At 33.3% G+C, this 27,502-nt stretch overlaps 1 protein-coding gene and 1 non-coding gene across 6 annotated transcripts in view; both read left to right on the forward strand.

Moving 5' to 3' along the window:
• Window positions 1–2,343: 2,343 nt before the first annotated feature.
• Window positions 2,344–27,502, forward strand: part of LOC128180312 (protein hunchback-like) — a 43,959-nt gene continuing 18,800 nt past the window's right edge. Inside the window, exons 1-2 of one of the 5 annotated variants that reach the window (XM_052848359.1) lie at window positions 2,344–2,415; window positions 17,747–17,918. In XM_052848359.1, coding sequence (XP_052704319.1) covers window positions 17,899–17,918 — 20 coding nt within the window. In that variant the 5' untranslated portion in view covers window positions 2,344–2,415; window positions 17,747–17,898. Of the gene's footprint in view, window positions 2,416–12,167; window positions 12,542–17,746; window positions 17,919–18,996; window positions 19,190–24,535; window positions 24,600–25,006; window positions 25,074–26,019; window positions 26,083–27,502 lie in introns of those variants that run through there. The other 4 variants (XM_052848301.1, XM_052848332.1, XM_052848322.1 and 1 more) reach the window with 4 other exon arrangements.
• On the forward strand, window positions 6,371–6,527 carry LOC128170260 (small nucleolar RNA SNORA53). The gene has a single exon (XR_008241769.1). It is a non-coding gene; the product is annotated as a small nucleolar RNA SNORA53 (small nucleolar RNA).

The raw sequence follows: 27,502 nt of genomic DNA on the forward strand, positions 1-27,502 counted from the left end.
TTGGTGTACTGTGAGATATTGGCATAAACAAGATTTATCTCCATAAATTATAAAAATGACCACTGGCTATTCAACAGCTGGTGTGTTAATAAATTTCAACATGTGCTTTGAAAAACAGCAATTGTGATTCATAATACTAGAACAGCACGTGTTGTTTACATATACACGTAAAGCCATTGTTAAAAGGTTCGACTGAGTACTGTTTGCGAAATAAAATTTCAAAAAATAAATGGAAAAAAAAATCCACAGAAATATATTCCATTTAAATCATTTGCCGTAGTACAGAATCGTATATTACGATAGCAATACCCCCCCCCCCCCTCTCATAATTTAGATATATGGAACTATCTGATTTGATATGAAAGTGAATTATCAAGACCTTCTACTTCTTAAAACATTATTACTTGATCATTTTTCAGACATCTGTAAAAACAATAAAGACTGAAGACAGTCAACGATAATATTTGTACACTTTAAACATACACCTCTATTGGTCATTACTTATCATATAAATCTTCTAAAAACTAATTAATAAACATAGCCCTGTCCGAGGAATAAAATTAAAAAGATTTATTGCAGATGAGGAAAAAATGTTGCGCAATCGCAAACTCGGTGAGAGAGATGCTATTGTCTCCAGCGTCGGGCTGTCACGTCAAGGAAACTTGTTCTGTAGTACATACAACTTATTTAAAGGAAGAAGAGATTTATGTGAAAAGATGAAGCAAAGTTCAGATACAGGCCTTTTTCAGGTGTAAAATAAATTTAGTTGTTGTCAAGAGCAGTGACAGAGTAACGAAACGCGACAAAACGTTAACATGTATCATGTCAGGAGCAGAACGCCGCGCGTGTCAAAAAAGGCAGGGGGTGGTCAGGCATTTTACACGTCCCCGTGCTAATAGGGCATCCTGCACCATTAGTTATGGAGGGGTTTCCGCTAATTTAGTAGATATGAGCTTTTCTTTTTGTGTCAAATGAAGAGAACCCGACCCTGAAAAGTAATTTTCAGTGGACACGAAGTTTGGTTATATTTTAAATCTTATCGTCACATAAATGTGCATGTATACTCAAGTCAGATAAAATGCTTGAAAAGAAGAAGCCCGCGTAGCAAACCTACATGTTCGTAATAAAGTACTAATGTACTTCACCTAGTGACTCACTCGTTTTGCTGGATAACAGACACAACAGAATTATTACAATAATCTAAAATACGATAAAAGATACCTTGGCTTCAAAACATATTATATAATATTTTATTAACATTGGCATTTTCTCTGCTTCCTGGTCCGATTTTTAAAATATTGTTTAATTTATAAATTTAAGTAGGAAAGAATCGATTTTCAAAGTGTAAATCCTATCATTAATATTTCTCAATTATCTCAATTTTAAAAGGATGCTTACTGTCAAGTTTTGTTAGAATTCAACTGGCTCAGTAGTTCGGCAGAAGAGGTTGTACACTGTAAAAAGTAAGAGCAGTAATGACATACACATGTACATGTATTTATAAACGAGCGCAAATCTCTGACTCAACAGAAACTTGCAAAATTGGGAATCAAGACATTGTCATATTATGCAATTTAAACATATTCATTTTTTTAATATTAAGGATATAAATGCAGAATTTCGCAATGCGTCCGTCTATTGAAATAGCACAAAGCCAAATAATGAGCACAAATAAGCAGCGATTATCCACAATAAGTTTGATATTTGAAAAACGAGGAAAAAAGTTGACATGAGTTTGATGAATTTGATAATTTCTTTTGTTTAGCTAAATAAATCCATACAAAAAGCTGTGGGTGTTCATTCTGATTTAAGGTAATAGTCTGGGAAAATATCTGCTCACAGAACTATGCATTGAATACACACAGTCTGAAACACGAGCTCGAAGGTAAAGTACAAGTTAAATGTTGAATAGATTATAATGCTTTTTTAAAAAATTGTTTTATACATGCAAAGATTCTGTCAATGCTTTAAAAAATATTGTTTTGTACTAAGACTTTGAAATTACATAGATCAGATTGAATAATAAATAATTTTAGAATCAGATATTTCCATGTACATGGATTAAAGGGGTGCATTGAATGTAAATGCATTCATTTTCATTTATCAATTATTCTTTTCATACATTTGATTGTATTAAAAGTATTTTTAAAGTAACTGAATTTGGGCAAATATGTTCTAAACAGCATAGGTTAAGAACAAAATATGGATTTAATCAATGATAAACAACTTAATTCAACCGTGTTCACACAGTCAAGGGTTGTAGTCGTAACAAATTTAACACGAAGTTTGTTGAAGGTTCATCCATCGTATTTGTTTTGATTGAAAAATAGGAAGCAGCACGTCAAAGCCAACACGACCGGAAGTCCAGGAGAAAGCTTCTCTCGTGCAAGTCTCGTTCACCCCGTTAATACAAAGGTAAATTATATCTTACGGAGGAAAATTCCGTCCATTATGTCATATACTTTGTCAGAATTTCAAAGAACATAAATAATGCTGACCATCGTAATGGGCATTGGGTAAAGGAAGCGCATGTCGAATCGCGCAAGACATCAGGTAAAACACGGTAATTACAGTAAAAAGCTGTTGTCAATCAGTGACAACCAATCAGTATACAGGTAAAAAAATATCTGTCACCGATGATTAACTGCTGCTTTCTTTGCCGCGTTTGGTGTAAATAATTTCATAGCTAATTGAAAAAAGTAAAATCCATGCATTTAGGATATATATATATACACACACACACCCGACCATTGATTTTTTTTTTACTGACAAATGTACATATTTTTAGGACGGTTTCAGTACTTAGATGACAAACGTAGAGAAAATCTCAATGTTTTTAGAATTTTGCAGCAAATGTTTTAATATTTTTTTTTTCTAATGGCAAAAACCATCAAGTCGGCGACAAAGGCGGCAAATAAGGTCCTCTGTTTACACCTACCGATATCTGTTAGAAGACGATGACTTGTCAGTGTTACTATATTAAAACAATAACATAAACGCCACAATTCCAATTCTGTATTACATTACGTCATACCAGGCACTCTGATACATCTGAGGATAAATATAACCAACGTGTGTATAAATGAACAAAGTCTTTGTGAAACAAAGCGTATCAAAAAACAACAGTTGGTTCGAAATTGAACATTTAAACAGTAAATAAACAGAAGGTACAAAACTATGGCAATCTGGATAATTACATGTCTCGAATCGGAAAAAGAATTCTTCCTTTCTTAAAATGGATTCTTAAAAATGTTCATTCTTTCTACCCAAGTCCAATCCACACTTTGCAAACGTTGTTTCCCTTTGCGGGGCCAACCCAAAGGTCAAAATGGAAAAATCCAACTTGTTCCTACCAAATATTTGGGGGTCCTTTGATAAAATCTGTGAATTTAATTCATGGAGTAATCAAAATACACAACGGAATTGGATTTTATTGTCAAAAGAGTTACAAACCTCTGAACTAAAAAGGCTACTTTGAGAAATCTATGGGGTTTTTTCCCCCAAAGATGGCGGCCAAGGGACATAAATTTTGTAAAGTGTGGATTGGCCTATTCCCCCCCCCCCCCCCCCCCCCCCCCCCCGACACATCATTTGATCCAGCTAAAATCATCATGTACCATTTTAGAAGTTTGTATCTAAAAACTCAGAAATCTGACTCCTCCTTTGAGCAATAAAGACAGTAACAAGACATTAATATGACAGTGTTGAAATCTCTTATCTTAAAAAAAAAATCGGTCTTTCTGATGTTGTATGTCATGTTGTAAATTTAGAATTTACCGGGTAGCAGTAAATACAAAATTCACAACATGACAAATTTTGAATTTACCAGGTGGCAGTAAATACAAAATTTACAACATGACAAGTTGTTATGCTGTAAATTTTGTATGTACTGCCACCAGGTAAATTCAAAATCTATAACATGACAGTAAAATCACAACAAATTCTTCAATTTTCATAAGTATATATCTGCTGTCAGTGCATGCAAATGATCATGCGATAACCATGAGAGAGAGAGAGAGAGAGAGAGAGAGAGAGAGAGAGAGAGATTCATTCTTATTTCAATGATACAAAAATGGTTTTTGAATTTCAACGTGCAATTTGCTTGGTGTGCCCTAAACTGTATGTGGTAATGTTATAGAGCAGATCTAGAGCTTGCAGATCGCGGACAGGGGCACCTAGCCAAAGCGGCTATTGGTAATTTTGTGATTGACATGTTGGGGGACATTATATCTTATTTTTGTATAACTAAAATATATAACATCATGGCAAAACAAGTCTTTACAGCAGTGCTATATCTCCAATGGTCATATACTATGGAGATGATTGATATACTGTTCTCTCGGCCGTCGACATATCCAAAAGCTTTATACGTAACAAAGTAACAAGAATTACCAATGACATCGCTATAAAAGAAAAAATATGACAGAGTGGTGGGTCAGGGACAGTGATTATGTATATATACCCTACATTTGGTCATATCGTGTACCTTGTAAAGAGTATAAGGGTAGGGACTATACTACATGTAAAATATCTTGATATTTGATTGATCAAATAGGTCTCTCTCTCTCTCTCTCTCTCTCTCAAACACAGCAGAAAATACAAATATTTTGGTGTCACGAGTTGCATTAAGGGTATTCTTTATATGTAATGTATACGTGTGCAATTCCTCCCTGTGATAAAGATTGCATGCGTACCTTTAGAATAGTCAAACACTTTGGACCAAATTTCTCTTTACTGAAACTAGGGGCTCGAGAGATTCACTAGCAGTTAATTTATGTTCCTTGCTTACTTTTTCTCGTTATAACACACCTGTTCTGTCGAGGGTGGCTTGACCAGGTGTCAAGCGCCTTGTATCCAACAGAACGATGTACATTTCACAGCCCAAGGCCCCACATATCACCACAAACAATTAGTATTTTATAACTGGAAAACCCATCTCACACACGCTTATAGTCTGCTAATTATTATTTAATGGTCAACCGCGTTCGCGTTCGATTGGCGTAGATTTCCTTAATTAAAAATGACAACAACAAAAAATAGGTGGACGACATTATCCAATGTTTTTTTTAAAAATTACTTGATTTATGAATTAAAACTACACATTTCTTAATTCATCAGGAATTAATTTGAAAATTAATCAAGTTCACGATTATATTCAGTTCTTTGATCTTATCTGGTCTGAGCTTTGTTTTAGCATAGTTTAATTGAGATCCATGCATATTTTCCCAATATATGGCCACTTTAAGGTATTCTATAATAAGCAATCACCCAGTAACTATAAGAATTATAAATATATCCATCTTTAAAACAATTGCTGCTCATTCCTATTGAACACACATGTACTTTTACTTTTAAGAAAATTCTCAAACTTCTAAACAAATCATATGGTGTAAAATAGTTGCTGATCACAAAATTCTTTAAAGCGAGGTCTAATAATATAGTGAAGTTACTTATTGTAAAGGTTATTTAGTCATACAAATTTTGTTTGTTGTTTTAACCCCCAGCAAGATTATTTGTTAGGTCGGCCTTTGACTAGATAATTATGAAACGACTCGATGCAAAATATGGTATCGTTTACCCACGGTTGTATTTGTATCGTGCTGGGTTAAAACGTAAAAAATAAGAAAAAAACATATTCAAAATTTACAACTATTCTATAGAACGGAAGTGAAAATCGACGATTTATCATGCGTCTTTGGCAATATAAGCAGTTATAAAACACTCGTTATCACCAAATACTAAAGCAATACATGTATATTTGTTTTTTCGAAATGTATGTGTAAAAATTTGGTCACCTGCAAAATGGCTTGTAAAATCTTTGTAATGACAGTACATATATCATAATATACAACAGATTAAAACAAGACCCAATAAACTTTTCACTCGCAGCCTTGGCTAAAGGCTAAACGACCCTCATCAATAATGGATCATATCCTTTTAAATGGAGTTTGCAGTAATCATTTCTTCTATCAAATTACCAGATCTATTATTAAAATGGGAATGAAAAATGAACGTGAGCAACTTGTTCAATATCAACACGGAATGAGATTGGGGGATAGAATTGCGTAAGAAGAAAGGCAATGCTGACCGCGAATATACGATCACTAGATAGGGTGTGGATTTTTTTTCACTCTATCGAATCTGGACCTTATGGTGGCATATCTCTGCCCCTTATGTGCTAGTTATTTTTCTGTCAAGAAAGTCGACATGCAAGATAAATATGTTGACATGCAAGATAATTATGTCAACTTGCAACATAACTATGTTGCCATGCAAGAAAATTACAATCAGATAAGAATTATACAAAATCTCAAATATCGCCCACCTCCGACATCCAGGATGCTACCTTTTTATGTCGACGTGCAACTTATTTATGTTAACATGCAACTTATTTATGTCGACGTGCAACTTATTTATGTTAACATGCGAGATAAATATGCTGACATGCAACTTATTTATGTCAACATGCAACTTACCTATGATGACATGCGAGATGAATATGTTGACATACGTTGTGTGTCAACATAAATAAGTTGCATGACGACATATGTTGCATGTCACATATTTATCTTGCATGTTAACATAACTAAGTTGCATGTCGACATAAATAAGTTGCATGTCCACATAAATAAGTTGCATGTCGACATAAATAAGTTGCATGTTGACATCAATAGGTAGCGTATCTAGCATCTTGGATGTCACATGTTGGCGATATTTGAGATTTTTTATAACTCTTATTTGATTGCAATTTTCTTGCATGTCGACATAGTTATGTTGCATGTTGACATACCTATTTTGCATGTCAACATCTTTATCTTGCATGTCGACATAATTAATGGAAAAATAACTGGCACACAAGGGGCAGAGATATGCCACCATAGGACCTTTTAAGTTGACTCCTATTCGCGAATCGAAAGCTTCATTTATTTTAGAGAAGTTTTTTTGAATGTGTATAAATAAAATGAATTTTTTTTTTAAAAAATCAGGCGACATCCAATTGTTTTTTTTTAATTGTTCAAACAAAATTTGCAAACAGTTGAAAGCACATTGAAGGACGTAGGGTTTTATGACTAATAAGTTCGTCAATAAAATGATTTAGTTCATGAAATTATATAACACTTAAAATCTCAAATTCATTATTATTAAATTTAAGGACAAACATCTCGACATATAACCCACATCATGCTAAATAAAGCAAAAAGTGAGCGAGACATAAAAAAGTGATGGGTCGTCTGGCGGATGAATTAGTCTGTATCATTTACATCTATATCCCTAGTTGTATAATTAATTGTACAGATAACTCGTCATCTGAATTAGCCTTTTCGAACACCACCTGGTGGGTAATCTTCTTAACCTTGGCCAAAATACATGAACAAGAAACACTATATTAATTAATAAAACAGGGAATGAATTGTAAGGTATTTTTGGCTTGTGCCAAATTATTTATCTGAGATGATGCTTTCTGTGTTTATGGTGCACCCAGGAATCTTCTCTCGGTGAGATGTGTCACACTGTATGTTTAAAAAATGACAAGGAAAATTTCTCAAAACGTTTATCATTTTATTGTATGATTATATACCTCGTATAGTGGACAGACCTTGTATAATGACATCTTTTAAAGCCTAAATGATATCATTTACCAATAAGTCGGCATTCTGTAGAAGTGTACATGTATTGCAAATCGACACAAAGGCGTTTTCCATATAAATCCGTGCATTAAAAATGTTGAAAAAAAAACAAAGTCGAAAATTGTCAAAGTCTGTTCTATAAAATAATATTTGGCATATCTATATGCATCATAATCGTTTATCTAGGAATATAACTGGTGGTTTTTTTTTTTTAATATAATAAGATTGACCGATAATTAAAAATAATTTTTAGTCCCTTATGTTTACCAAACTACGAGATTTTAAAAGATTCCCTATACATCTCATTTTAAACTTGTATTTTGATATCAATGAGCGTCAAAAAGAAATTTGAATGTTTGAATCCCAAGCTCGTTTATTTTACGGACATCTATATATATTAACTGTTATGGGGAGTGTTTCCACAACTGCTTATAATAAAAAATGTGTTCTTTTTAATTAACGCAAATGCAAGAAAATGACCTATATCAAGATTTAACCAAATGGTGTATAGGATCCTTCACCCCCTGTTTCTCTAGTATAGCTTTCTGGTGGAGACTTTTCGAACACTTTTTTTTCTCCCCAATAAGAAGCCTTGGTCGACAGGATGTTTCATTAAAACAATATCGTGGTGTAATTCATTGTAGATCGACAATCAGTATAAATAATTTCTGAATTACTAGTACTGAACTCCTGACTCCATCCATAATGGTTCGGGAAAATGTATCATATGTCATTACAAATAAATAATGGACACTAATGGCCTTACTGCCAAATAATATCCTGCGTCCAGAAAAGATACTAGTTACCGTCAGGCCGATCCCGATCGGTTGATTGCCAGTGCCTTGGTCTTCAAAGGACAGACCAATTCTTGGGTCTTACGCAACAAGTTGGCGGCCACCAACTTATCGTCAACGTAATTTGCATTCTTTTTTATGCCTTTTAATGTAGACACTTCTAATATATTTTTTTACCAATATAACCAATAAAGTTACAACGTGCTAACAAAATTTAACAGTTTTGAGATTTTCACTAGCATTTGATATGCACGAGGACATTTCGTTTTAATTTTAATTGATTATTGCGAATGGTAAGCCGCTTTAGCCTTGAATAGAATCTTCCCTCGACTTTTCCCTATTCTCGTGTAAAAAATTAAATAGGGCCACGCGTGGACATGTCAAATAAATAATTACATATGTAAGGACCACGAGTAATGTCCATTGCCGTCCATGCTACCTTGCAAAAACAATGGCCGGTATTGATGATTGAAAATCAATTGAAACTCTATAAAACATGGTAAACTACTTTGGATCTCATTAATTATGGACTTGTGTCACCCGATCCCTGGCCAAACCTCTGGTCATTATTTTTATTGGTAAACAGTTTCAAAGTCGTATCGAAAGCAGCAATCATGCATATTGTATGCCTGCCTTTAAACTGTTTCCTATCTACTTTCTAATCACCAGCCTCTGAGAATTCCAAAATTGGATGAATATGTGCTACAGGCAATTTTCTGCTGGACAAAAATATCAATTATTAAATGAGAGATCAAATGTGATGAATAGGTTTGAAAAGTGATGCCTTAATCATTTTATGAAAATGGGTAAGCGTGAAAGTAGTCCCGGGGGGAAAGTGACCACTGGCGTCATATATGAATGTTATAACGGGGACCCTGCGCAACTGTCGATAACGGAACAAAAACAGAAGGCTTGCTGAACAGGGATGTCGCTAATCGCTTCAAAAGCAAGTGGCCTTTATACGAGAGAAAGCAAGAAACGTGCTCTTATTATGCATCTTATTTCATAATCAATGTAGATATATACATATTTTCTCCTAAATGAATTACAAATACTTCGTGTGAATTTTTTCTTCAAGTAGGTCAAAAACAATTAAACAGGTTGTTGATTTAAAGAAGGAAATTAAGGTTAATATTCCGTCAGATCTTGTAGGCTTGGAAAAAAAATATCGCGGTAGATGTTGAGAGTGTAAAGCGTTATGACTCTGGTTTTAAGAAGATATCTGGACAGGAATTTTGTACTCGTCTGTGTAACAATTTATGCCCGTTTCTTTAATTCAAGTAGGGAAATGAGTAGATATATAAACATCCCGGATGTATTTTGCAGATTAAGACCTTGTAATGCCGTTAATATTTATGTACACACAAATCGTCGGAAATTGTGCAAAACAAATAAATCGAGATAGAACGTCGGTCAAACTTACATTTTATACCGCGGTTCCCAAAATATTCATAAAGATGTAGATAAAAAGGGGACAAGATAATTTGTATGACTTAAGTTTCTCTCTCTCTCTCTCTCTCTCTCTCTCTCTCTCTCTCTCTCTCTCTCTCTCTCTCTCTCTCTCTTTCTTGAGTTCGGACACCTTTCGGGTGCCTCTGTTCTTATCACACTGTGACATAACGAGTGCGCCAGAGCACTCGGTGTCTATAAAACAGTGCATTTTATTGACGAAGAGTTGTTTTGGAGGGAAACCCGCAGAGGGGATTATTATAATGATCACGGCGTCACTGGTCATCGGCCAGCTGTTGTATTTTACTGATAAATTATTCAGAGATGAGCAGGCAGAAAGTAGGTCAGAGTCAAAATGGCGCTGTCCATCACATTTGCCGTGATGACCTGTACGACCATATTAAAAAAATATGTGTGTATTTTCTACAAAAGATACGTTTTGAAAGAAAAAAGAAATCCTAAAAAAATGATATAACTTTAGAAAGCCTTAAAATATGATTGTAAAATCATTAACAAAATTGTGTCTTTTAAATGAAATACAATTTTTGACGTAGTAGGAACGCATCTCATCAATACAACGACTTTTTAAAAATTTTTATATAAACTTGAAATGTATTACTTGTGAATTATTAAAGCCATCTAGGTCTATATCATCAAAAAAATGTGAACAACAAAAGAACAATTAAAATTCTTTCACTAGATATTGCCGATGGACTTTGGTCAACTCGTGCAGCCCTGGATGGTTCGGCATTACGTCATCACAATGAATCTATAAAATGAGAGAAAGCCAATCATAAATATATTTCCCCGGTAATAAAACTCAATTTTGGCATTTTAAGTGTACTTGAGTCCCGGCTTGTGTGGGGAAGTGCTTAGCATTGCATAACGGTTCGATAGGACGACATGGTCAGTTTTTATCTAAATAACCTAGATAGAAAATATTGGCCACGGGTAATAACATCAAAGGCCGGACAACAACTCCAAAATAATTTTAATCAGGGGCTCAAAATAGGTGCCTAGTTTACGTCTTTCGGACAAAATTCTTCGAATCATGTTCTTTTAGTTTTCTTCACCACTTGAAAAAAGTTTGGTGAAAAAAAAACTCAACTGTCGCTTTCAAGTGATTTAGCCATTAAACCTCAAAGTCTGTTTTTGAGATTACCCAATTCTTTGTTTAGCTTTGTACTTTGATCGTGTTTATCCTCCTTGGTGGTGCTTTGACACGGTCCCATTTGCGCCTCATATATTTGTATTTTTCACCTAAAATATATAGAAGATGGAGTAAGTGATCGTAACCCTCCCCTTGCACTATTTAACAACTCTACATACTCGGACAAAGCAAGCCAATCAATAGTCAAATATTTGTCAATCTGGGTCGACTAGTCTTTTGAAATCTGGGCTTGTTTTTGGTAAAATACAATCAAAATGTATTGAAAAATAAAATGACGCAATTTTGGGGGCTGGCAATCAATGGGCCAGTTATTGACATAGTTATTGACGAAGCTATTGAATTCTGGGACCCGTGTCATTAGAGGGAAAAAACAAGTATGGTCATTCAGGCCTAATGTTTGTTCTTGGAGAGAATGTCCACATCGTTTTTGACATAATCTATTGATCAATCTGTCCGAAATGTTTTAACCTCCAACAAAAGCGGGGAAAAAAGTTGACCATGTACGAAAGGAGACAGAGAGAGTGGTGGTTTTAATTCTACGAATAAAAAACAACAAAAAGTACCCACTTAAAAAAAAAAGAGAATTAACTTATAAACGATGACTTTTCAATGATTTTGTTTTATGTAATATTACAAATTGACAATCCACCGCCTGCGGCATTTACTCTAAAGTGTATTCTCACAGAAATCTGATCGTTTTCTCCTTTCATTAAATTCATTTATGCATTTAAAGAAAAACAATCTTCTTAAATATATCTCGTTTCTCTTATATCAAAAACCACAGTCATTTCCTCCGATTTTACATCATTACGTAACGCCATTGCGATACTAGCTAGACGTCATTCCTGTAGCATCCAACATAACCAGGTCAATTATCAAAAAAATCATAATTAAGATATGCAAGTTTTAAAACCTTCGGCCGATGCAAGTGTATAGATAAATAAGTATGTGTACTGGTCAAGTCAAAATATCGTTTTGAGACGAAAAAAAACCCTCCCCCGTTTCAGTATGATAACCCAGTAATACGTTTCTCTTAAGCACCTCCCCCTTATTGGATAAAAATGGACTTGCCTCCGAGCCATTACGTAATAGCACTGGTCATCTAATTTTTGCTGCCCTGCACTCTGCCTCAATGTTTACTCAGTTTATTTCGGCCAAAGTGTAAACAACTATGGTGTAATCGTTTTGAAGTTTTATCGCCAACTTGTCCCAGCCATAAAAAATGAGCTCTTGAACACACCGAGTGAAGTGACCAGTTGCATAATTTTATGGACCGTTGAGAAGGTTTTCTTTCAGAGATTGACCAGTACATAAGTCAATTAGCCGCCGTCAAAACTAGGGCACACTGACTTTTCGGACAGAAAAAAATTTGAAATGAACAAAAAAGTTTAAATATTTATTTATTTTCTCAAAAACACCAAACACCATTGCGAGGATAATCTGACATGGTTTCAGAAGTATGAGTGAAGAGGTTTGGACGCAACGAGGAAACATGATCGGTAGGTGACAAAACTTTTAATGTCCAGCGTAAAAAAATACTCTGTAAATTAATATTACCGGGTTTTTTTTTTAAATATAAAAGTACTTGTTTTAAATGTTAGCACTTTAGTTTTTTTGATGCTCAATTGTATTAGGGCTAATTTTCGTAGGCGGAATATATTTGCATTGCCTTTTCTTCTCGAAAAACGAAGAGGAAAAAGAAAAACTTCTAGTTCCTTTTTTACCTACACTTTAAACATAGGCAAGCACAACTGCATGGTGTGTGGTGTGTACGAGGCCTTTTTCAGGGGATTACGGGGAGGGTGGTAGAATAACTTTCTGGGGGTGACCATTATTGGACCCAGCTGGGTACTGATTTGATTATCTACTCCAAGAAAAAAAACATATTGAGAAGGTGTGAGGAGATCAGGTGCTTCAGGTTCTAATCCAATCAGTCCTGCTGCTCTCCTCTGTATAACTCGGGCAGAGAATGGTGTAATATACACTATATAGAGTGGGCTAGATTACAGGGACAAGTGAAATCACAGTTTAAAAATTTTAAAAAATACTTTCTTTGTAGTTTAATTCCAAATACCAAAAATATGACTGATTTGTTTATTAAAGTAGATCCAGTGTTCTGTGACGTCACACTTTTTTGTAAAACTTTAAATTCTTTAAAAATTGTGCAAGATAGTTTTATTTATTTTATGTGAATATAATCACATGGATGTAATTAGAATTATTGGTAGGTTCAAGATATTTTCGCACTTAATTTTATACTAAATTTCCAAATTTTTATATATTTTATCTATGCAAAGGGGAAATAACTCTTTTTCTGACTTTTCTTTCAGTTGTATGTCTAAATGCTATAGTTTTTCTTATTCCAACGATTAATTTTAAAATATTTTTGTAATTTTAGTTTTCTGATAAAGTTGACATTAAAATTAAACAAGAAAAACAAATTTCTGCCTTCAAGATTTAACTTTTAACAGAAAAAAAATACAATTTTCTAATGCTAAAATATGCTTTAGTTTATGTTTATCTGGCATCTCAAAAAGTGTGATGACATGTATATTTTTTCTAACAATTGATGACATTTAAGTCTATTAAGTCGAAATCAGTTCGGTTTTTCAACTTTCCTCAGAGAATTTTACGAGTATGGAGCTACCTTAAATATATGAGAACAATTTTAGTCATTATTAATCAATTTTTTGTGATTGATAATTCTGTTTTTGAACATTTTGAACATTCAGAAGATTCAAATTCATATCAGGGTAGCATTTTTGATTTTTTTTTCACATTTCTTTTTAAATAAGGACAAGAACAAATATATGGAGAAGATCATGTATTACGGAGCTGTGCATATTTTATACACAAATTCTTTTTTTGGAATAGTAATACACTGGAATGCATAACTACAGTTCTATTTCATATAGATAATTCAAAAAAGAAGCGTAAGGAAATTTGAAAATTATTCTATATAAATACCTATACTATATTTAGCCACATTCTTTAAAAAATATTATATAAGTTCATTTTTTTCATAATCTTGCACTGTTATAAATGTATCATTTAAAAAAAGGTGTATCAGAATATGAAAAATGATCCAGAAAGCAGGTAGTTAATTACCTCCCTTGGTGACCCCCTTTCACTGGCTGTATTGGGAACCCCTGATAGCAATACAAAAATGTTGATCTCCTCTGGGAGGAAAAATATAATCAAACAGAAACCAGGTTACATAACCCCCCCTGATAAAGTGACTTAGGCCAGGTTAAAAGAGCTGGCCACCTAATGGCAAGCAGTGCTCTCTTATGCAATTTTTGACATATTGGAAAGATAGAAACCAGTTACCAAAGTATTTTTCTGCCCAACTCAAAGGATCAAGGAACCCCTTCTCTTTCTTGGGCTGAGTAAAAGCACCTGCCTCTTTCATCCATTAGATAAGTTACTTTAAAGGTGAAGAAAGCGTTTATCTTTTCTTAACAGATTTAACTAACACTTAATTCCCTGTTAAAAAAAAATTGTAAATAAAGTTAATTAGATCATTTTCTTATCAATATTACAGCAATTTAACATTATAATTTTTTCGAAAAAGAGTTTGTAGTTTTTGCATTTAATAAACATGCGCTTACTAGTAATCAAGAGGGTATTAATTCTGCTTCTTCTTAAAATGTGTTTTGAAAAGAAAAAAGTGTTGAGGAAATGTATATTCTAGAAAACTTTTAAAAAAAAAATTGAGTGTAAAGATTTCTTTTCAATGCATATAATTTTTGTTGTTGTTTTGTGTTTTTTTGTTTGAAAGACTCATTTGTATATTTTTTGTTAAAAATTATCCCCCCCCCCCCCCCCAACAAAAAAATGAAAGAGAATAATATCTCCTCATTCGGAAAAAAAAAAAATCAATATAGATATGAGTGTCCATCATTGGTCAGTGATGAGTGGACTGTCCTACATAAAGTGAAATCACTCCATCTGTGCATTGTTGCACAACATCTCATTTATTTCTCGTTCCCCTGGACCACCAGCTAGAACTGTCATTTAGTCACCATCCCATAATGGAGAAATTTATCTCTATATTTCATTTTCAATGCTTTTGGGCTTTCTCGTTTGGAGGAAAATATGTTGCATAATTAATGGGGTACACAGAACAGTACTTGGAATTGAATGGTCAATGGAATAAAATGGCTATTTTATTATTAATGACCAGCTTTCAACTGACCTTTCACTTAGCCCACACAGAGAAACAGAAAATTACTTGTAATATCAAATAATGACACTGATTGAAGTCAATGAAGGCTATTTTGCAATTTACTCCTTTCCTAAAGTATTAATAAATCCATTCAAGGTTAAGCTTGATGAATTTGGTCTAATTAATGAACAAAAATTAACAACGACGGCCTTCGATTCAAACATTTACAATTAATTAATAAATTATCGTTTTTAGAAATTGCAGGTAAGGCAATTATTCTGTACAAGTGTTTTTGCAAATTCAGATTTGTGCAAATTATAATATCTATTTACTTTTATTGAAATCGATAGAACCTAATCAATTAGAACAATTCCACATTTTTCTAAAAGATAAAATTAATAAGAATAAAAAAAAAAATTCTTAATTCTCTTTAAAATATAAAAAAAACATGAAAAAACCTATAGATGCAAATTTAAATAATGCTAGAAAATATTTTTTAATACTAAAAAAACCCCCACTTTTAACAATAAAATTATAAAACCAATTTTTTTCTTCTTCAAAAAACATGTCTCCTAACCTAAAAATGTGCTACATTTAAATGTGTTTCCATGGAATTTGTCAGAGGTATAGAGGAACAGGAAATGTGAATTGGATAAATGGGGGTATAATTGGATTCATTGAAAACATTAGTGTACATATTGCTAGGGCTGAGGCAGAGTGACATCAATAAAGCAATGCCCCTATGACAGGGCCTTAGTGCTCAGCCCATGGTCAGTTTTAATCAACTTTCTCTATCCCCCAGGGACGATGCAGAAATATTGCTTTTCTCACTGTTCTTATTTAGAGTGATATCTGCTATTTTAATCATTTCAAGTGATATCAAGGTCAGAAAGCATTGATAATTTGGGGGGGAATTTTTGTTCTGTCCTACTCCCCTGAGAATAATGATTCTAATTAGGGAGGGAAGGAGATTTTAGTAATGATGTAAATCTTTTTCCAAATCATTACCAAAGTACACAAAAGTAAAAAAACAAAAAGCACCCCCCCCCCCCCCCCAAAAAGAATTTTTTTAAAAATCTAAATTAAAAAAATCAACCAATGGATAGTTTCATTGACCTGTGCATTCTATAGTATTTTCATGGTTTTAGATAATCTGATTACCTCCATTTAAAAAGAGGATGAATCAAGTTCAAATTCCTAAAAATTAGATGTCGTAAAAAAGACATTAATTGGTCTGTAAGAGTCTATTAGATGTATTGAATGAAGGTCTTTTCTAGAAGTGAGGTGTGAAAACCTTTATAACTTGGTTAGTCAGGTAAATGCTTGCCGCATTGTGTCACGGACATGGTCACCCATTGTCCAAGGTGTTTTTGTCCAACAATATCCATTTGCTGTTTCCTTTTTCAATGAACATTTGATTTTTATCACTCTGCTGGTCTGTGGGTATTTGTTTGCCATCCCTAGGGGTGGTATTTGTGTTACGTCACCCTTCTGATGGGTACTTAATGATACAAAAACATGTGTGGCAATGGGGAAACTGTCAACCTTCATTAGGTCCAAATGGGATTTTTAAGCATAGATAATGGAAATAAAATAGTTTCTGTAACACAAAGGAAACTAAGACCATTAAACTGTGTTGTCCCAATCTTAGGCCTCATCAATACCATCAACAAAATCAATGTGCGGAAATGATTTCACCCTCAGGCCTATTTTTGACAACCATCAAACCTTTTTTCCTGGTCAGTTTGTCTCAATCTGTTACTTTTCAAATTAGCTGGAGAAAAAACTTTGGAAAGAAAGGACACTTAAAAAAGACTTTAATTTATTTTCCTGTGGTTGTACTGCCTGGTACAAGTTTTGAATTTCCTTGTAAATATTTATTGAAGGTGGTCATTAAAGTTCTCTTCTTAATGAGTGCTTGAAGTCTAAACTTCAGACCACTAAATGTTTAAGTACTGTCTAGTCTTCAACACTGGAACTAAAAACAATTTAACAATCATTTTACGGAAAATTATCTATATTTAGTTTTTTTTTATTTAAAATTTTTTTTTTTCGAAGAAATTAAGTGATTATCAAACTTTTGGGTTTTTTTTTTTTTCAGAATCCCTTATTTATGACTTAATAGAAATTTAATGCATGATCAGCAATTAAATGCAAGGCATATGATTAGCAGTTAAATTTAAGGCATATGATTAGCAATTAATCAAATATGATAGTAATGAAAATTTTATTAAAGTAAATTGAATTCAATATTTGTTCAATACTAATTGATAGAAATCAATACATGGAGAAAGTTCATATGTTTAAATTTAAATTGTATTAAAAATAAGATATAATTTTTATTTGTAAAGATCTTTTGTTTTTTTCTGTATACAGGTACCCATTTTGATCTTTATGGGAAATATCAATTATTCATGCATCAGAATCAGGAATCATTGAAAAGTGAAAACTCTCAAGATTTTGAAAACCCCCTTCAGCGTGCCCCAAATCTTAAAAGCTACATCTTCTAATTGTAGCACATCATTTTTATTTTCAGAGGATGCACTGACCTCTAGGGGTCATGGTGACCCAGGACAAGATAATCAGGTGCAAGACAGAGCTTTTTTCGAGGGCAAGAGTCACCCTCCACAAAGAGAAGATGACCAGCATCAAAAACGTTTCAATGATCCTGTCAGTCAAAGAAGCCCCATGATGCCCATCATAAAAAGGTATTAGTGCTGCTTTTGATTGGTTGAAGGAAAAATAATTGTACGCCAATGCATGGCTCCATCAAAAAGGGGGATTGTTCGCCCGCCCTGTAAATGCAATTCAATATCTCTTTTATTGGTTGTTGTGAAGTGGGTTTTTTTCTCTCTCTCTCCTGAAGGGGATCAAAAGACATTTTCTCCATGGTGATAATCAATGTTCTTTTGGGTTAGGAAAAAAATCAGTGCACTGAAATTTTGCATAATATAATTTACAATTAAAAATACCCGGTAAACCAAAAATGAATATAACTTAAGAAATTTAAAGGAAAAAAAAAAGATCAAATCAACAAAAAAATACATGTACAAAATAAATAGAAAAATAATTGATCCTCATATAGTCAATGAGCCTTGAATGAATTTGATAACAGATGAATCAGAATGGAAGAATGTTGGGTAATTTAGCAGGATGATAGGCAGTGCAGGGCCAGTTGTTAGTATCAGTGAAACTGACCATTTAATTTTTGTAACATATGTCAGACTGGACAAAAGGCCATGTCACCAAGGGTCAGATGGTTTGAACAGGCCAGGTTAAAGGGCAGGTGGCTCAACATTGATGAAATAAAAATAAAAGTAGATTGAATAGCCCCTGGGTCGACCTTTTCCCATATCTTTTGTTGTAAAAATGACCACTCGTGCATTGGTCAGCTCTGGCCATCCTTGTGCAGAATTTTTTTTAATCTCCGATGACCACTGCAGTGTGGGCAGTTAGTCAATTCAGAAGGGGCTTATTACCAGGTTCGGACCAAAGAGGATTTCTTTTTTCTCTGATTGTTCATGCTTCTTCGAATGAAGTTAATTGGTGAAAAGAACCTATGAAACAAATACTCCTTGACTGAAGATAAAAAACAGGGGAGGAAATAAGTTTTATACTTCAAGAAGGAGAAGAGTGAAAATAGATGTATTCTGATAAACTTCTAGGAAATAGCAAGTTGACATGCAAGTGGCAAACATGTGCTGTATATAACAGGAACTGAGTACTAAAGTTTTGTGGTGGACATATATACATACATGCTGTCCATGTTGCCATTTCACATTGTATCTTTGTCCGACAACACCTTAGGGCACTAAATTTCAGAAGACCTTGAAATACCCCCCCAAAAAAATATCTTATGCTGACGATGGGGTATTTGTCATAAAAAAAAAAAAAGATCTTTGACTTTTTCTGGAATCTCAAAGTTTTTGAAGATGCACACTGAAGTGGAAGAGGTTCCTGGTCTGTACACAGAATCCAGGTAGGTGATCAGGGCAGGGAGCAGGGTGGTGGAAATGGGTGGGTGGGGTGTAAAAGCAAATTAAAAGGCATGGGGCACACGGATTCTATTCCAAAATTTTTAAAAACCGAAGCAAGGGGCACAATTTTTGATATTTTCCAAAATTTAAAAAAACCCCAAACAAATAGACCTTAAGTGGATTAAGATTATCATGTAAAGCTTTATACTTTTGGTATTGCAATCTGTCAATAGCTGTATCTTCAGGCAGTGTAGTCTTAAAAGCATTAAATAATTGAATTAAGGCGTTTAATTGTACAAGAGATCTAAGTTTAGAAAAGTTTTATTTTCTGCAACTCTGCAACCCTTTTATTCATTTAAAAAGTAAAATCTGTGTTTTATAATTATGAATATCTATTTTTTAAAATACATGTATCATTTGGGAAAAAAATCTCTGTAGTTTAAATGTAAGAGGGATTTCTTTGAGATATCGTTTCATTAATGCTTAATTAAATATATGTCTCTCTTAAATAGTTTGAGATTATCTCAAATTCATTTTGCTTAAAAATATGTGTGAAGATTCTTTTTTAATTATTTTCTTGTGAGTTTTAATTGCAGAAAAAGTATACATTTTTCCTCTTTTATAACAAAAAAAATCTTTAAGACATAACTTTTAGATAATAAAGACGCCAATTTAATGAGATAAGGTAATACAGAAATTAAAACAAAAATCTCATTGAAAAACGTGATTAAAATTTCATTTGATTCAAATAAAACTATCTGCAGAGTCCTGTAGTGATTCATATTGTATAAGTTGACCAGGATTCCCAACAGGAGATAGGAAGTTGTTGTTTATTGAATTTGTAAATGCGTTACTCTCTAAATATGCTGCAGAGAGCAGAACCTGCGAGAGAGTGCATCCAGCAATCGATCTCAATAGCCATTTCCTGTGTACCCGGACCAAGCTTTTTCTTGCTGAAACTAGTGCAACCACCAACATCTTATTTGGTATCAAGTGCCACTCTCCATCTCTCTCTGACCAGTGTCCTTGTATCTCGAGCCGAGTTTGTTCCAAGTTACCGTCCACGCACACGGATTAACGTGTTTTGTCCATTTTGCCTCCTTCCAGGAAAAAATCACTTGGTGTCAAGACTGGCCGTGATGTCACTCTGTGAACAATTGTAATGAAGCACTTTATGCTAGTTCCCTCGCAATTATAAATATTTTGTTTGTTTGCCTCTTGACCTAACCTTAAAGAACATTAAACACACTAGGCACGTTGTTGGGTAGTAGTGTATACATGTGTATATACGTATGTACAACCACTTACTCCCCTGATCAGCTCCATGTAAGCAAACATATACCTTTCACCTTGGATTTTGATTATCTTTTTAAAAACAAACATTAATACTTTCCTTTTTTTAAAACCTCCCAAGGAACTTCTCAATTGAAAAATTTAAGTACATGTATTAAAATTATCAAACAATATATTCAACATGTAATTCCATTTGTAGAACCCCCCCCCCCCCCAAAAAAGGGGGAAATTTAGGCTTTGTTTTAAGTTTGTATGTTTTGAAAAAATTGAACGAATTCCACTTTGAAAAGAAAATCTCTTTTAATTAATTTGATGATAAATGACAACCCTCTTTCCAAAATGCTGGAGTTGACAAGCTAGAGAAAGGTTTACTAGCCAATGAATTTTTTCCCGTCAGTTTGGACAACAAATTCACAAGAGTCTAAAAAAAAGGAACAATGTTGATTTGATGGATAAATACTTGAGCTAGCTCATTTCAAACCAATTTGTAACGCCGATACGACAATTTGAAAAGCAAGAACAAGTAAAGAGTAGCCCAACATGCTATATGGAATTGCCATAATTGTTCTGAGGCTTTTTCCCTTTGTTGCGGACACGTGTTTGGATTATTAAACCCTAAGTAGTGTTTTTTGTCCTTTTTACTGCCTGATATGCAAACAAGGGGTGATGGCAACAGAAATATCGACATATGTTCATGTTTGTCCAAGGGAAAAAAAGAAAACGTTACCCAATCATTAAAATTCCTACCACTGTGTACTGTTGACATTCAAACTTTTTTTGGGTCGAACTTTTTTAATGAAATATCACTCTTAGACAAAAGTCATTTTCTTGATCTTGTGTTGAGAATGGCATAAAAGCTATTAATTTTTCTCTAAGGACCACTGACTTGGGATGGAATGACCAACATGATATTATCCTATGAATCTGTCTTGGCAGAAAGAGATGGAAAGCACATTTGGTTGATATTAAAATAACCTCAGCATCAATGGTTATTCAATCCTGTGGTCAGTAACCTTCAGAACCACACACTGAATGCCAAACTGGGTCAAACTGACCCTTAGCCAAACAGAAAATGAAGTAATGATATATTTTTCTTATCTGGTAAAATGATAACGAGAAAATGGCAAATAACAAAACGGAGGCCAGCCCTGGGGTACTTTCATTCCAGATGACCAATGAAAAAAAAAAATTCATGTGTGGGAAGATACCAGTTTTCCACTGTATTTTACCGTTTTTGAAGGATAGGTAAAACAGGTCATTATTTTTTTTTTATTGCCATGAAAGAATTTGATTTTGAAGTTTAACCTTTGTTATTCACTGTGGGTAAAGATAAACCATCTTTTCTCAGGAAAAACTTGAGGGTTTTTTAATGTAGGTAAAAATCAATTGTCAGTCATTTCTAGATAAGTTTATCATCATGAGAAAAAGGGACATTGTGGATGTTTTCAAATTTTCACAAAGAAAGATATGATAAAATTGTGATGTAGTTTTAAATATGGCCTGTGTCTTATGATTTGCTATTGCCCTTTAACCTGGTCAGTTACTAGTCTTTATTCCCCAAAAGACCTTTGAATTTCCTTTCTTTATTTTGTTGAAAGTGAAAAGTGTTCCCAAGTTGAAGGCGGCTGGTGAGAGTTCATAAGTTGATAGTCAAATATATTCTCTTGATGGAAAAATATATTTCATTAGTAAGTGGAAAAATGTTTCGTGAATCCAAAATTACATTTGATGAAGGAGAGAAGACAGGGCAAGGATAAATCAAAAAGCCAGTTTGGCTGGCTACATTAGTTCAAAGGCACGTCAGGGACTCCCTAATTCTGTTTTTAGTGTTGAATCGAGAGCATGGCGTATCATTACATGATCGTTTTATCGCTTAATCAAAGATATTATCATATATGATAGAAAAATTTATCCCATTGTGAATGATGATTTGATAAGGAATTATATGCTTTCGTCTAGAGAACACAACCCGTGTGTTCTTATGCAACACATATACCAGTGCTTGGATATTGTATATAGGAAGGTTACAAAAAGTGTCATACACGAACAATATGTTTTGTTTTTAGATGTGGCATTGTTCAACATCTTTAAGGAGATAGTAGGTTATCTGTAGATTTGGCATCTAGCCTTGAAATGATTATCACATAGAGCAAAGGAGAAATAGAATACTGGGATTGATTTATGACAGCCTTGCCTTTTGTGAATGACAATGAGGCTGGTCCATCATCCGACTGACCACTTCTTACAAATGGTCAGTCTTTGCTTATTGGGTTAAAAATGTATCTGCTGGAAAATCTGTCAAAACAGATATTGATTAACTGTCACACAAACAAATGTGGAGGATAATTTTTTCTGACCTTGCGGTTCAGACTCGGGGCAGGACACTGGTCAACTTGGCTGACCATCTCTCCCAGCATCCCTCTGATGACTTCTCCATTAGCACACTGTAAAAGTACAGACCCAGTAGAGACCCTGAGCAGTCGGATAGAAGGAGGAAACACTTACACCGGAATGGGACATGCATTTACAAATGCATGCATTAATTACTTCCTTCTTTTTTGATTTGAAAATAACACAGGCAAATTGCTATAGATGAAGAGATTGTTTAAAAAAATTGGTTGCTAATTTCACCAATTGCAGACAAGTTCTTCCTTTCCTGTGCTCAATGATTTAGTGATAGAGTACAAGTCTAAACTCAATGCATATTATGTAAACAGCTGACAAATAGACTCAGGGATCAAATTCCACTGCTGGAAATTGAAATCTGTCATTTTGATAAAGACACTTGCCATTCTTGCTATAGACCTATAGAAAAACAAGGACAGGTGCCTTAATTTTGTTTTGGCCAGGTTGCGTTGCAAAAACATGTAGATGTGAGATTTCCATGAATTTAGATACTCAGCCTTAGAATAAAAAAAGACTGAAAACGTTCAAAAATTGTAGCAAAGAATACTGTAGGTACCTGTAATTAAAAATTGATATTGCAGGTTAATTATTACTACAGTATCAAAAATTAGGGTAAAAAAAAGTCAGGAAAGCTAAAACAGATTGTCAGTTAATACCATATTAAATAAGAAATGAAAAAGAAATCTAGCAGCTAACAGCTTAAAAATCAAAAAATACACATATCGGCAAAGAAGTCAAGAGCATAGAGGCTTGTTAAGAGCAAGAAGGCTGACCATTGTGACGAAGAGCATTCAGCTACTTAGTAATCCAATAGAATTTTGTGACTGTTTTATTGATAAGAGAGGAAATATGTTTTGAGAGATGACAAATCTGAAAAGTGGATATATAGGAAACGCAAAGTTCAAACACAGGCAACTTGGTCACTTTAAACAACAGAAATATGTCATTCAACAATACAAAAAACATTCAATGCTTTAGTGCTTTGGCCTTGGGATTGGCATTTTATGAGTTGGGGCCAAATGAACAATCTTAATATCTTTTTCCCTATTTGATCTACTTCCATTATATGACTAAAGGGCTAAAGCTTTAAATGAGTGACTGAACAAGAAATGGATTTTTGGGCTCTGGTCAATATATTGGGTAAAATAGTATGTGATATGCATTTTGGTTGGTCCAGGTCAGGATGACCTGGCTATTGATTTCCGTGTTGTATGGTCATTTAATACAAAAATGGACATCCATGATAAAAAGATGGGCCCGATAGCAAAACCAAACTGATAAATTATGGAGATTAAAAGCCATTTTATGATTCCTGATGAATATTCATATGTAAGATAAGTTTTTGTTGGTACATCCTCTAATTAGACTAAGATCTAAACAAGCTGAAAACTGTAATTAGAGTATGTTTTGGGGTGTTTGTTAATTAGTGAATTTCCAAGATCTTTCACACATGTACTCAAGAATGTTAGTAGATTTTGGTCCATTACTGTAACTGTGACATTTAATTGAACTAAGGTGGGGACTATACCCATTTTTATCTATTAGGTTATCGGAGTAAAAATGATTGTACTTCATGGGATGTTTTGACCGCTCCTCTTGAAAAACTGAGTAAACAATACAGGTTGTTGTTTGGTGTCCAAAAGATCAATAAGTTCATTGCCGATAAAAAACGTAAATGGTCATTCTTCTGTCGGACTCTTTCATGGGATGTACGTAAGTGTAAATTTGATTTTGTTAAGGTAAAATTATCCCAGGTGTAAATTGCTATCAGCTTTATCATTTCTCTTTTTTTTAAACTTTCCACCTTTTGATTTTTTTTGATTGGACAGTGTAATCCTAATTTGTATTCAGTGGGTAATTGATTACTATTCGTGGTCACTATATCTTTCGGAGTTGTTATCTAAGTGTGGTCAAGAGAAGACTTAAAATAAGAAATCTGGACGCATAACTTTCAATAAATTATGATGATTTATTGTAAAACTGTAGGGGTTTCAAAGAAATGAGATGCAAACTGTTTTTGCGAGGTCCTTTGGACCATCAGCTGACCCTTGTCCAATATATGCATGGTCAGGACGCAGGAATTGTCATTAAAATAAAAGACTTGTGTTAGTTGTGGGCATTTTACATGTGAGGGGGTGTCAATATGGACACTCGGGGACTTGTTGTCAGTGTTTTCTCTTGTACAAGGTAAAGTAATCTAACCATGAACTTCTAAACTAAAGAGGGAACTTTATTTGGGACCTCATTTTATTCCTAGAAGGGGTGGGTGTAAAAAAAAATTATAGAACGAGAGGGTAATATAATATGGGTTTTTAAAATATATTAGGTAATTAAAAATTATTTTTGAACGATGGTTTTAAAAGATTTAAAAAAAACACTTTTCTTTTATATGCAAATAAATTCATTTGTTAAAGTAGATAAAAAAGTGTTTGCTTAATATAGATATTCGTGTAGATAAAATTTTAAACAGAAAGTCAGTAAATGTCATGGGTATAGTCTGCTGATAAAATTGGTTGATCTATAACCATTAAAATGATATAGATATGAATGTATTGTTTACTTGTTGTTGTTTGAATGACCCACTTGATGTAATAGGTGCAACTGTACCTACTGAACTGAGAGAGAGAGAGAGAGAGAGAGAGAGAGAGAGTTGCTATACACCTTTATTTTAGGGATAATTATATAATTTATTCCTTTTCACATTCTATCATTTACAAACCTGTATAAAATATTCATAAAAGGTGATATTTATTAGTATAAGTCTATTGCCATATCCTATTTTTTTACACATTCCTTAATTAACAGTTTGGCATCCCTTTTCTGAAAAATTCAAAATTTTATTTTACCATTCACGTAGATGTATTAATAAGTACATTACATATTGCCACTTAATTGTCCCCTTTGGAGTTTAAAATCTCCTAAAAGCAAATAAATCTCGTAGAAGGTAAATTTTAGGAAATATTTAACTCTAATTGATTGCAATTACTCTATGGGTGTTGTAGGTCATTTTTCAGCTGTTTGTTTTATTAGAGTAATTAATAAAATCATTATAAATTGATAAATTTGTCACCATTTGAATGTTTTTGAACGGGGTGAAAGCCAGGAATTATCTCTGATTTTCTATTTATTTTAGGTAAGTCTGAAATACAGAAATGGTGATAGAGAAATATGAAGCTCCTAAAATTAATAACAGGATGTAAGTAACTTGATTGCCTTATAAGTAGATAATCAATGTAAGGAGACATATTACATAGAGTTTGAATATGTAAGAGCAAACAAGTCAGAAATACCAAAACTATATTATATTTTAATAATGATATTAGGGTTATGAATTGTATGATATATACTTGTAATTATTTGGTAGCTTTAGAGGACTGTCTGGTCAACAGCATAACAGATCTCCCTCAAACTCTTAAGGATGATACTTTAGGCCATTAAATCTTATTTACCATACATTTTAAAAAATCCAAATATTTCCACTTTAAAACTTTTTAAAAAAAAGTTTCCCACTCTCTTTAGGCAGAACTCTTCATTAAATGGAGGTGAATAAATCAAAAATAGTCCTCTTAATGATGAAATGCTGAGTAAAAATATTAGATATTGAATTACTGTAAAACAAGCACTCATTAATTTTAAAGTGTTGTCATGATATACATAAAACTGATATAGTAACCCCTCAAAAATTATATTTCCTCCCCTATACGTAGTGTATGACTGAAATAAATATACACAACAGAAACCATATGATTTTTCTGTCATTCTAAAATATATCATATAATCTACCAAGTATGTTGAAAAATAACTGTAAGTATAATGAGAAGCTAACAATGTAGTGTTGAACTGAAATTCTAATACGTACTTGCTAGCTAGCTAGTTGACATGAATTGCAAAATTTTAATATTACTAGATTTAACAATTTAAACTGCGTCACTAGAAACCTTTAAAATCAAGAAAAATAAATCAAACTGTTAGTTGCCCACACATCCATGACATCACTTTAGATTATAAGTCAATTTGTGACAAAGTATTTAGTCTAACTACAAGAAAAATAATAATTCATTTGTTAATTTTAAAGGAAGCCTCTTATAAAATATTAACACATTTATTTAGAAGTAATAGGTTTCTGAATGAAAAAATATAGAAGACAGAGAATATTCTATCATCATGGTGACAAACTATTGACAAAGCTGACCCTCCCCACAATTTCAATTAAAAGATATACCAAATGTATATATAGTTATCTACCTATTCAAAAAACATTTTCTTATGAAATACATGTATAAAAAATCTAGTAATTTGTTTCTCTATAAGGATCAGATGAAACTGAGACTAAAAGATTTCAACAAATCTGAACATCATCACAAGATATATCCAATCTTCTCTGGGGATTTAATTATTTAATTAACAAAATGTTACTAAGTTTGATTCCCCCCATAATCTATCATTTTGGAAATTAATTTCCTACATTACGTAAATAACCTGTATAATTGGGTGGCAAAAATCCCCCAAGATTACAGCAGCTTTTGGTCATGATTTCTGGTGGTTTTGAAAGGATTTGTTTAATTAATAAGTTTTGTGAACTTTATCTGGAAAATTACATAAGGTAGAAGGTCATA

Source organism: Crassostrea angulata, chromosome 1, assembly GCF_025612915.1.
Source record: "Crassostrea angulata isolate pt1a10 chromosome 1, ASM2561291v2, whole genome shotgun sequence".
NCBI lineage: Eukaryota > Metazoa > Mollusca > Bivalvia > Ostreida > Ostreidae > Magallana > Magallana angulata.